Raw genomic sequence first — 13,562 nt, forward strand, 5'->3', positions numbered from 1 at the left:
TATTCCGACTTATTCCAAATTCTAATATTCGACTGGATTAATTATGAAACATGATAATAACAATTTTGAGAAATGTGAACAACATACGATAAGGATATCAAACCAACGATAACGTTCAACGATTTTATCAAACCTACGCGATTGATTCAAGCCTACAAAAAACGTACAAACTCACGCAACTCTAATAAACGATTTTATCAAACCTACGTGATAGAATCAAGCCTACGAGAACATTTGAGACTTATGTGCTAACCAAGATAAAACCGAGTACAATCAAAACGGGAAAAAACTTCTAGGACAACAAGCTCTTGATGACTGCTGAGAAGAAGCTTCGTTCTTTGTAGAAGAGGGGGAATGTTGATTGATTATATATTTAAATAAATTTAAATTTGAATAGTTAATTAGTTTTATTTGAATATTGTTTATTTTTAAAATATATTAACGTTGATTGTTTAATATGTTAAAAACTTTATATATATAGATACTAAAAAGAAATAATAGATATAATAAAATTTGATTTAAAAAAAGAATTAATTTAAATAGTTTCTTAAAATTAAAATACTTTCTTTTAATTATTAAGAGCATTGATAAAAATTTTGTTAAAATATTAACTGTAATATAATCCCTAATTGTCAAATATGTCTACAAAAGTGGAATTTTACCTAGTATTTTGTAACTAATTCTATATAATAGAAAAAAATACGTCATTAAAAAAAAAATTTCATATTTGTTCCAGCTTATTTTTTTTTATATCAACCTCCTATCTTGTAAAAATATTTTCTGACTATATATAGACTAAGGTAACCCGGCCGAAGGCCTAGCAAAATTGGGCCAAAGGCGCGCCCAAAAAATTTTTTTAATCCCCCCCCTTAGGAAAATCCTGGCTACGCCTATGGGTAAATTATGTATTAAGCTTAAAGTATTTTTAGTATCATAAAATATTAAATGATCTTCTAATTTGTATATGGACATTTTTTATTATTATAGTCCCATAATTGTTTATTCATATTTTAGAAATTTTATTATTATAAATTTTAATTATTTTACTTTTTCATTTTAATCATTTCTTACATGTTTTAGAATGAAATAAACATGACGTTCCAAAATCCTCGAATATGTAGCGGACAGTGGCGTAGCTAGGAATTTTCCTTAGAGGGGGTCCATACATATAAAAGCCTGGGGGCGCCTTTAACGGGCCTTCGGCCCTTTTGCCCGGCCTTCGGCCGGGTTTATCTTACAAATCATAACCATATCTTATATAATTAATAATAAATATATTTTTTTAAATGCATCAATTATTTGTTTTATAATTTAGTAGATTATTCTCAATGACTTTATAATAATACTATCTACAATAATTTCAATAGTAATATAATATCCTTTCACAAACATCAAAACCAGAAAAATAAAAATATTATTGGTATTTATTTGATATAAAGTCACCACTTGTAAGTCTTTTGAACGTATAATCTAAAAATAAATTTTTGCTCTGGGAGGGGTCCAAACCCGAAAATCACCCCCGTAGCTACGCCACTGGTAGCGGAACTGCCACCATAAAGTAGGCCATGAAGTAAGCCAGGAAATTTTCTTTGTAAATAATTTCGTCCATCATCAACATTTAAGAGAAACACAAAGGAAATTTTCTAATTTTATTATTTATTGATTGCAACTATCTAACTAAAAATTATCTTTATAAATACTTTTTCGAATTCAATTTAGTGAATCAAATTATTAATATTGTGTGACGTGAAAGAATAAATGTTAGAGCTTTAGCCCTCTAGCGTTGAATAATCAACAGAGCTATGCTAGGTTTGCCTTATTTACATCTAATTATAACTAATTTAATTCGGGTATAGAAGTAAAAATATGAGGAGCCCTCTACACGTTTGTGGGCAAGCCGCACGTAAGCGCAACATTTCAAAAAATGTTACTTGAACCTCTATAGGCTTATTAAAAAGAAGTGGGACAGAAAAAGATCCTATACGAGAACTACAGTAAAATTTAATTACTTTAAGAGTGGGTGATAGCTGATTTTAGGTTTAAATTCTGTGTAAGTCATAAAGATTACTATCAATTTTGAGATTTAATGTTCATAGAATCTGTAAAATAAAGATGTAATTAAATAAAAAATTTATTGATATGTATGATATAGTAATATTTTTTATTAATGATTCAACCCATACAATACAGTACTATTACTTCAAAATTTTTGCACCGGATGAAACCGAACGATCAATCCAAGAATAAATTCAGAATAAATGTGAATATAATGGTTGTGTTAAATATTTAATATGTTAAGGAATGGTTCAAATAACAATTTATGTTACACAACAACTAGTATAAATAAAATAATTATATATATAAATCCATATTTAACAGTAGGCGAATAATTTTTTAAAAAAAATAAAATAAATAAGGCCAAAATCGTCTAAGAAATTAAAAATTTATAGAAACATTTTAAATTCATATTTATATATTTTTTAATTTGTGTATAGATATCAGTAGTAATTAATTTATGGCATTATCTTTAAAATACATATAATATAAATAAATAAATTATTTATATTCACTATAAAAAGCAATTAAATGTTTATCATATTTTGATAATATATATAAAATTATATCCCACCCAGCTCCTCCATTTCTAAATATTAAGAAATATATATCATTGATATTTATTTATTTACTAAAAAAATAGATATTATAATTGAATTTCAGTTATAAAATATTTTTTCAATATTATATTCCATATTCAATATTCCTTTTTAATTAATATTCATGCATTTTAATTTTAATATAAATTTTCCACATCATCTTTATATCAATTCTACTTTCGCTATGAGAAATTACCTTATTATCTATAATAAAGTGTGCACAGTTTTTCTTCAAATCATTCAATTCTAAATTCAACTCAACATTATTCAAGTAAATTTAATTTAAAGGGTTACATAAAATTTTAATTACAATGTTGAGATTTGAAGTAAAATATAATATTTAAGAAAAATTAGTACTTAATGATCACACATTAATTAATTATAATGAACAGATTTAATGTATATTATATTTATCTAAGAATTATATATATGTATTTAGATAAAGACACACCTAATGGTGACTTCACTGGGGGTTTTATTATTATTGTTTTTTAAATTTTCCTTTTATTTTTATCTTTGATAACCAGGTCATGTCTTAGCCTCTCTTTTAAAGATTATACAGATGCTGATTTAGAGAATTTAACCTAATATTGATTCCTCTGCAGGTTCATACATTATTATTTTTAAAATTTTTGTTTTGTTTTCATTTTTGAAAATATCTTGTCTTAATCTTGATGATTGTACAAATTTTAATATCTGTCATTGGCAAACAAAAGTTGCAGATTAATAAACAAAATAAATGTTCAAAAGATCACATAACCCAAAATAATTGACCAACCATTCAATATAAAGTAGTCATCTATATATATATTGAAAATGGATGTTCTTCTTATACTTCCTTACATTTTAGAATACATCTATTTTAGCTGCTGATGATATTCCCACTATTTCTAGAAAGTTGAACCTACTCTGCAGGTTCAATGTATTATATTAAATTTTTCCTATTGTTTTTATTTAAGAAAACACATATCTTAACCACTTTTAATGATTATTCTTAAGGATCCTGCTATTTTTATAGCTTGTCATTTTATCGGCGCATAATTCTTTATTATCCCTGCTGATTATTTTGCATAATTAAAAATTATACACAGTACACAATTTTTATTATTTAAATAATATTATATAGGATTTTATATATCCCAAAAATGTATGTCAAATATAATATTTTTTTTTAATTTAAATTATATATTCTTTAGAATTTATTCCTGCTAATCACTTAGTATATCAATAAAAATAAAAAAGATGATGAAAGGTTTTCTATTTCTATTGTTTAAATAGGATTTTTCATTTATTCCATAAAACAATACATAGTACGAATTTCTATTATTTATTTATTATCCCATATCTATTCACAAAGGACCTATTTTTTTGATGTTTGCAAATTGGTCTCTCCGAATAATATTATATTTAATTCGTGTTGATTATATTGTAAAATTAATGATTTACTATTTTTATTATTCAAATCGGATCGAAAGGAGAATAAATAGTGTGAAATTTATGAATTAATTAAAATTACATATCTAAGGGTCCTAACTTTTTTTAAAGGTTACCCACATTGGTATCCCCTCATATTCCCCTCATTTTGTTTTGCAAAAATCACAAAAGGATCATATGACGTATGCTATACTTATTATTTAAATAATATAATATAGCCAATCTAAATTTTCCTATCTTCTATAAACAACTTGAGAATTGGTTCCCCAAAAATATCTTTTTCGCAATATACTAATTATTTTATATAGCATTAATAAATATTTATATAAATTTATTTTTTAATGGTCCTTCTCAATAAATAGGCAATTGATAATAGACTCATTTATATTAAAGTGACTCATTTTTTTAAAAAATTTACCTACTCAATCCCATACCTATATTGTATTTTTTTTTTTATAAAACTTTAATATTTCACGCTTTATGAATCATAGCTTTTGGTTACTCACCGTATTTGTGATTCATAGTATCTCTGATTCCGTGCCATTTCTGATTTCTATGCTACACTCTCCCCTGCCAAATTCCGGGCTGATATATGGTAATAACTCCCCTCACGAATTTTAAAAGGGGGTATATCATTAAATTATTTTTCTGGCATCCTCTCCCTTTAGGGCCTGGCGTAATTACCTTCTAAAATTATTTAGTATTATATTTTCTAAAAAAATTGAAGAAATTAAGATTTTGGATGATATGGATGGTATGATTATTTAAATATAACAATATGGATCTATTAAATTATCTGTAATATCCAAATCTATTTAATAACGGCAAACTAGATTGACTTATTTGATGGGTAGACTACTATTTCATGCATTCAAGCTGGACATTCAAATATTTCATGAAAGCCATTATATATTGGATATTCATAAATAGAACTATAAATCAGATGTTTTTATGTCTATATATATACAATTTTTTGCTTATCTCTATTTCTTATTTGCTACCATTACATACTATAAATTCCTAAATAGCCAACAATCAGAGGGTAATTGGAATAATTTTTAACAATCTACAAATTTGTTTTAATTGAGTTCTCCAAATGATGTGCCTGATGTTATACTTTGTTTTTTAATTAATTGTTTCTAATTAATTTATTTATTCATTTTTTCAACATTTTTAAATTTTATTTTGAGCCTTTTAATTAATTATATTTTTATTATTTATAAATTTTATATTATAATGTTTAAGAATAAATTAACTACAAATGATTATGAATTTAAGGAATTAAAAATATTAATAAAGTATATTTACATTTAGGAAAAGGGAGCTCAACTTCAACTTCTATATTACCAGGGAGAAATAGTTATCAGTAAAACAATGTTCGAAAGTAAATAGTCAAGTTCGATTTGGCAAATTACAGAGAAGAAATGTAGCTAATAACGCTGATTATATATAATTAATAGTTCAAAGAACCTATTCTCTTTAACTTAACAATATAATATAAAGTTTATACTTAATCTAATAGAAACTATCAATTTTATTTTTAAAGCCCTTTAATTTTTTATAACCTTGAAGGCTTTTTTGCACCGCAAAATTAAAGCCTTATGTTACAAAATTGCTTTTGAGGTAGTAAGACTTATGAATTTTATTATTTAACAATAAAAATGCATTTTATTTGCATTATTTATATGTGTCAAATAATATTTATTAAGATAATTTCACCTCCATACTATCATATTAATAATGTTATAGGAATATTGATAATATTGATTTATTAAATTATCAGAAAGATATAACTTAATTATAGAAGTGTAGATTAATGAATGTTAAAAAAATTACTAAATTTATGCCAAATAATTAAAATTTTAATAAAATTTCGATTTAAAAATAAATTTAAACACGTGCCCTAAATCACATTTCCTCCTTCATTAAATCATTTTAAAACGGTTTCTGCAAGATTTATTAGACTTTATTCTAAGTTAAAAATGGCACCTAATCCTAAAGTATTTTTTGATATTACTGCTGATAATGAACCAGTTGGACGAGTCACCATGGAAGTAACAATTCATAAAAATTTTAAATTCTTATATAATCCTGAACGCATATCAGTAGAGCCTAATCGTTTTTAAACAATATAATTATTAGGTGTCAAGATGTTGCAATATTAATAAATATTTTCGCTAACCTTATAAATCAAATTTTATGATGTTTGATAGTAAATTTTTTAACATTTATTTTAGCTCAAAGCAGATGTTGTTCCCAAAACTGCCGAAAACTTTAGAGCTCTATGCACTGGTGAAAAGGGTTTTGGATTTAAAGGGTGCACCTTTCATCGAATTATACCAAACTTTATGTGCCAAGGAGGAGATTTTACTAATCACAATGGCACAGGTGGCAAATCAATTTATGGAACCAAATTTGAAGATGAAAATTTTACCTTAAAACACACAGGACCTGGTAATATTTTTTAAAATTTATTGAAATAAATTTAATGATTAGGAATTTTATCAATGGCAAATTCTGGTCCTAATACAAATGGATCACAATTTTTTATATGCACAGCCAAAACAGAATGGTAATTTTGTATCATAATTAATATATACTTATTTTATAATTTCAGGCTTGATAATAAGCATGTAGTGTTTGGATCAGTAGTTGAAGGTTATGATGTAATTAAAAAGATTGAGAATTTTGGATCTCAGAGTGGCAAAACTTCTAAAAACATTGCTATTGGCAATTGTGGACAGCTTTAAATGCATTTTTAATAAAGAAATATAGTTTATTATATAAATATTGTGATAATTATTATTGTCCTTATACTAATTTTTAGCATGACAAGTTTAGTTTAATTGTCTTATACTAATATCTAGAAAATAAATTAGCAATTTTTTTATATATAAAATATATTATTTATGTCTAAATCAATTGTTTTATAAAAATATTAAATAAAAAAGTCTTTAATTCCTCAACTTATTTTTTGTATGTACTTTTTTTTACATTAGTGATATAATCTTTTCCTTGAATTGTCAACTAAATGCTATTAACAATTTGTTTGATAATATATAAAAATCGCTATGGGTTAATCTATAAGGGTTCCAAATAAAATTTGCCAACTTATGCAGTATATTCAAATTATAGCTATATTTTTCTAAAATATAAGGTTTATATTTTGCTAAAAAGTAAAAACTATGTCTAGCTAGCAATAAATAGAGCAAAAGTTTATTATACAAAAAAATATATAGCTAGATTAATAAATTTTATATTATAATATATATCTTCTAATACTTAAAAAAGAATATATTTTTGCATATGTATTATATTTATATATTTTTTAAATCTATTCATATTAGAGAAGGTCTGATGTGGGGTTGGTACACTAGATATTAACCATGGATAAATTATGATATTGGCATAGTTGTATGAGATGTCTTGTTCATAGACATTTGAAATTCATTTTTAGAAAGTGTTTTATTCTTAAGAGGTTGACAATAAGACTTAGACAGGTCCTCCAGAAAAAGGTTCTTTATAAAAAAATAAATCTTAGATTGAAATACTAGTATCATTTTCAAATCAAGATAAAACAATTGTGTCTTTTGCTAAATTTGCTTAAATACAACATACCTTTTAAATTATCATTCCTAACTAAATTAGAATAATTTATATACAGTTTTTATTTATTTGTGAAGATCATAATATGCATATAATAAGAGTGAATATTAACAATAGTTAATAAAATATTTTTTAATGATGAATTAAGTATAATAATCAGGCATTTTAATATTAGTATTAGCCCATTCTTGGCATAGATAGGGTGATTGACTAGTATTTTTAATAGGAGTTGAAATATTAGATTGCAAAAGAGTATTTAAAAGAGATTCATTTTTTTTATAAGATGATCAAAATTTTTAAATAATTTATCATTAACTTTGTGACGGTAAATAACCTTTCAATTGGTGAAAGGTATTATGTTTTAAAAACATTACCTTAATGGAAGGATAATAATTAAGCATTTTTAATGTATTTCGACTTTCTTTAATATAATTTAAAACCTCCAGTTCAATATTTGTATTATTAAACTCAGCAACATTTGTTTAAAAGAAAAATAATCATTTTCTTTATTGGATGTTAAATCTATTGGTGTTATTGTTCGAGCTTGATTAAATACTCTGGTGCTACATTTAGAGCTTCTTTTAATTATATATTTTGTATGTGTTGCATGTGCGCTATTGTACGCTATTATTTTATTACTGACTAAAATAATTTATATTTAAAATGTCAGTTAAACTATTATATACTTAAATAATTTATATTTAAAAGTTCAGTCATATACAGGGCTACCAGGTCAAAATTTTCAAATTGTGGGAGAAATTCGGTATTTTGTGGGAGTAATATAAAAATTGTGGGAGAAATATGAAAATTGCTAAAAAAAAAATTATTGCGGGATCCGCTTATTATTTTTTATAAATATAAAATCTAATCTATTTTCCAAAATAAAATAGGTAATTATTTTTCAAAATAACTATTTTTCAAAATAAAATAGCCAACTATTTAAAATAAAATAGCCAAATATTTTTCAAAATAAAATAGCCAACTATTTTTCAAAATAAAATAGCCAACTATTTTTCAAAATAAAATAGCCAACTATTTTTCAAAATACAATATCCAACTCTTTTTCAAAATAAAATAGGTAACAATTTTCCAAAATAAAATACGAAACTCTTTTTCAAAATAGGTAATTATAGTACGACACAAAATTTCTTAAATACTATCTTTATTATTAAAATAACATATTGATTTATTATAATATATTAATTTTGTTTAAAAATAATAACCAACGATCTTTTTTAAATACAAAAGAATGTAAACAAGATAAAATTTTATAAAAAAATTGTAATTTTACAATGTAAAAAAATATATTTTATGCTAATGTAAAAATAAGATTTTATAAAAAAAAAACCAACAATTTTAAATTTACAATGTAAAAAATCATTCTAATCAGTGCGGGGAAGTTGTTCTATACTATTTATTTATACAATGAGGGAAGGGAATATGATATTTTGAGGCATCAAAAATCTTCAAAGCATAAATCAGTACAGGGCAGTCTATCAACATCTATTGCAAAACAAAAATATTTTTCAAAAATAAGAAATAATACAGATGCAACTACAGTTGTGGAAATGGTAAATACCTATCATGCAGTACAACATTCAGAGAGCTACTTAACATCACAATGTTGGTAGAATCTTTCCCCGTAATATTTAACGACTAATATAAATGAAAAGTATACTTTGTAGAACACAAATGAGCAAGGCTATCATCATTGTTTTAGGATATAAATCCAGAAGGTCAATTCTTGACGATTTGAAAGATGTGCAATTCTAACAGATGCATCTAATAAGGAGATATCAAAACATTTCCCTTGATCCTCCCCTATTTCAACAAAATTAATGTCATTTCAATAAAACTATTTAAAAAATTTTCTCCAGATATGAAATATCCAAAGACATAGCTAACCATATATAATGGTAAATATGGCAGATTTGGCATTACCAATGAATTGCATGGCAGCTTTCTGATATTATAATTCCTCAGTGAATTTGGCAAAAACCAGAGTGTATTTACAGAATTGAGTCAGCATAATGTTGGTTGACAGGTTCCTCCTAATACGCGCCATCGTAGAATTTTAAAATTTTACAAACCTTTAAAAAATAAATAGATTATAAAAGCTGTCCTAATATTTTGAAAAAAATTTTCAAAAATAAATGGCAGAAGTATATTTAGAAATTTTACATATAGGAAATCTACTATATGCTGTTAATATGCAGTTGCAATCAGAAGAATATAATTTAATAAAGGTTCACTAAATTATGCTGCATAAATACCAAAGTAAGAATATTATTACTATTATCGGATAATTATTAATAAGATTTAATATGATGTCATGTTTGAGGAGATTGTAATGCTTCTTTATTTTATGATTTGCCAAAATATTCAAAATATAAATTTTACAATGTAAAAAATAAATTTATTTGATTTTATACAAATGTATAAATAAGATTTTATAAAATATAGAAAGTCAAGTAGTTATAGTTAATTATATTTTATTTAATATTTAAATAATGGAACTAAACGTTTACCGTCGTTATTAAGATATTTATAAAATTCCTGGCATGACATTTTATAATTTTGTTTAACCATTAACTCGGCCTCTAATGTTGTTAAAGCAATTCGATTTCTCTCCTTTCTCCATGCAGTCCTCATCAGGCTAAAAATGCGCTCCGATGAGGCATTAGAATGAGGTAAGGAGAAAACATACTCGCAAATTTTTTCCAAGCATGGGGATTTATAGTTATTACGAAAAAATTCCACCCATTTCTCCTCTGCTTTTAGACCATCTAACTTTAAGTATTCTGGCAAATCATAAAAAATGGAAAAAATTACAATCTCTTCAAACAATGCTTCAATGTCTATCGGTAATTTTAATATATTTATTATATCACAAAAACCATCAAATGATGGTTTCTGTTCCAAGGTCATAATATTTATACACTTGTAAATAGAGTTATTAAAATCAAATCTTGATTGTAAATATTCCAAAATTGTCTTAATAAAAATATTTGCTTCATTTAAAAATACGTTAATTATAGTAATATTTGAATATTTTAATATGATATTTTTAGCAATAGAGCCATAAAATTTATTATCTATTTTTAACTGTAGAGATGAACAGAGCTGTAGCATGATTTTGTGAATCTTTATCAATAAAGAATCTTCTGATTGCAAATGAATATTAACTACAGGAAGTAGATTTCCTACATGTGAAACTAATCCCAAATATGCTTCTGACATTTCATCCTCGAAAAAATTTTTCAAAATTTTAGGACAGCTTTTAAAATCTTTATTTAAGAAGTATTTCTTTAAGGGTTCGTAAAATTTTAAAATTCTCTCGATGGCAGGTATTAATGATAACCACCTGATAGGTACATATCGCAACAACTCACACCATTCCAAATCAGACCACTCCACCAATTCTTTTAATTCAGTGACTCTTTTAGTTGATGAACTAAATTCGTTAAAACATTTCATCACAATTACTTCGACATCTACAGATAGTACATTCATTGCCTTTATGCAGTATATGGAATATACAGCCAATTGGTATTAATTCATTATTGTGCTGCCTCAATTCGGTAAATACACTTTGATTTTTAGCTATTGTTGAATAATATATCAATTATATTTTTAATCTTTTGCTTGAAATATACTTTATGGAATAGTATAAAAGTAAGTAGTGAAAAATATTATTTAATCAATATTAATCATCCACTAACTTTATTTAAAAGAATTAGAGATTAGAATAATATCCACTTCTAAAAGTTCTATTCTTCTAACACAAAAATTTTGAAAATGTCGAGTGGAGCACTGCAATTCTAGATAACGATATAAAATATATTAAGTAATTTAAAATATATTTATAATAATTATACATACTGTTCTAACTTCTATTCTATCTAACACAAAAATTTTGAAAATGTCGAGTGGAGAATTGGAGAATTTTATAAAAAATATATTTTAGAGCGGGAAAATAAAATAAAAGAACTAGACATATTTTTCGAATAAATATTTAAAATTTATTTTAAAAATATAAAAATAATCAAATACTGTCTCTCAAAATTATTATTTATATATTAAAAACATTAAAATGCTAAAAAAATATTGTGGGAGAAATTAAAAAATTGTGGGAGCTTTTTGTGGGAGATTTCTAATTGTGGGAGTTTTGTGGGAGTTTTGTGGGAGTGAGATGTATGTGGGTAAACTAAAAAATTGTGGGAGACTCCCACTGATGGGGGGAGACATGGCAACCCTGGTCATATATCTTAAGGCAACAAAATATATATATAAATATATATATATTTTTATTTTACCAATTACTTGTTTTTCTTATATATGATAATAACTTGTATATTTCTTTCTTTTTAAATTATATAAATAAAATACCAATTTACTATAACAACCATTCTAGATTAAATATTCAATAAAGACGATATATTTAAATTATTCTAAATTGAACTTTTCTCCTTGTTCAATATGGTGGAGGATAGGAATGATGTAAAGATCACGAGTATTTTGGAGTTGTTCAATACAAAACCGGACAGACTTGAGTCTTCCAGAGAGTATTTCGATAGACTGAAAGGGTATGGTTCGGGGCTCAATCCTGAATTTTTGTCGGTGCATTTTATGTTGAATTGTCATAATGAAAAGCTAAAAACAAGGTTGATTGAAGAAAATACTACAGAGATTAATATTATAGAGGACATTGTTGTCAAATTTGAATCGTTGGAGATCAATAATAATAAAACAGATGTAGAGAAAGATTCTTGGAGAAGAGAGGATAGAACCTATTGGCAAGGCTTTTCGTCTTGGAAAGAGAACAAGCAGACTTTTAAGGCCAACAACAACGGCAGCAGCAACAACAACAACGGCAGCAGCAACAACAACAACAACAGCAATTACAACAATTTCAAAAAGACGGAGATGATACAAACCCCTTATAATTTAAGGCCAATAAATAAAATTAATTTTATTAATGATATTATGATTGACCTTCAAGTTAATAATTATGATTTTTGTGATAGATACTGGTTCTCCGGTGTCATCCTTGCCCATGAAAGAGTTTGAAAAGCTTACGAAGGATGAATTTGTTAATACTAAAGAAATAGGAGATAGGGTTAATTTTTTAACTTTTTATAATCCGTTATCGCTACGAATAGGAATCGGTTGATTGTTCAATGACAATGACTTGATTATAACCTTAAATTTAAAAGAAATGACAATGAATTTGAATTACTACCTTAATTTTAAAAGAATTAAATTTTGAGAATTAACTTTACGCAACTCCGTTTGTTTTTTCAAAGTGAGCATCAATCAATGGGGGTATTGTCACTGAGAGGATCAGTAATGTCATTTTAAATTCAAATTTTCTAAGGTCAAAATGATTAATTTAGATCATAATGGTTCTTTAATTATAATTGTTTTCTATGATAATACGCTTTTCTTATATTTTTTTTTATCACCATCATCTCCAAATTTTTTTTTTATATTAATTTTATTCCAAATATATTTATTGTTTATTGGCCACCTATAGTGTTAATTGTACCTATCGATAGTGTAAATTATTTTTTTAAGGGTAAATACATAAAAAACTATCATGTACAACTATGGTGTCAATTCCCCTTTATACATATATTTTCATTCTTAAAAATAAATATAAATTACATCCCGCATGCCAAGCGAGCGTTTATTCCCTATAAATTGTAGTTTCTTTCACTTTTTATTTCAATATTCATTTTTTTATATTTTGTTTGGAGGGAGTGCATGTTGCATGTGCGCATGTGCGCTATTGTACGCTATTATTTTATTACTGACTAAAATAATTTATATTTAAAATGTCAGTTAAACTATTATATACTTAAATAA

General features: G+C 25.2%; 2 protein-coding genes across 2 annotated transcripts; both read left to right on the forward strand.

The window, feature by feature from the left end:
* The first annotated feature begins 5,985 nt into the window (after positions 1-5,985).
* Positions 5,986-7,054, forward strand: LOC135927471 (peptidyl-prolyl cis-trans isomerase-like). Its single transcript, XM_065463468.1, has 4 exons — positions 5,986-6,142; positions 6,326-6,542; positions 6,585-6,660; positions 6,706-7,054. The coding sequence occupies exons 1-4, from the start codon at positions 6,071-6,073 to the stop codon at positions 6,836-6,838; spliced, it is 498 nt and encodes a 165-aa protein (XP_065319540.1). The 5' UTR covers positions 5,986-6,070; the 3' UTR covers positions 6,839-7,054.
* A 5,119-nt stretch (positions 7,055-12,173) lies between these two features.
* Positions 12,174-12,764, forward strand: LOC135927057 (putative uncharacterized protein DDB_G0287457). Its single transcript, XM_065462994.1, has one exon. It carries the CDS (start codon positions 12,174-12,176, stop codon positions 12,762-12,764), a length of 591 nt encoding a protein of 196 aa, XP_065319066.1.
* The last annotated feature ends 798 nt before the right edge of the window (positions 12,765-13,562 follow it).

Source organism: Gordionus sp. m RMFG-2023, chromosome 3, assembly GCF_954871325.1.
Source record: "Gordionus sp. m RMFG-2023 chromosome 3, tfGorSpeb1-WG-v2, whole genome shotgun sequence".
Classification (NCBI taxonomy): domain Eukaryota; kingdom Metazoa; phylum Nematomorpha; class Gordioida; order Chordodea; family Parachordodidae; genus Gordionus; species Gordionus sp. m RMFG-2023.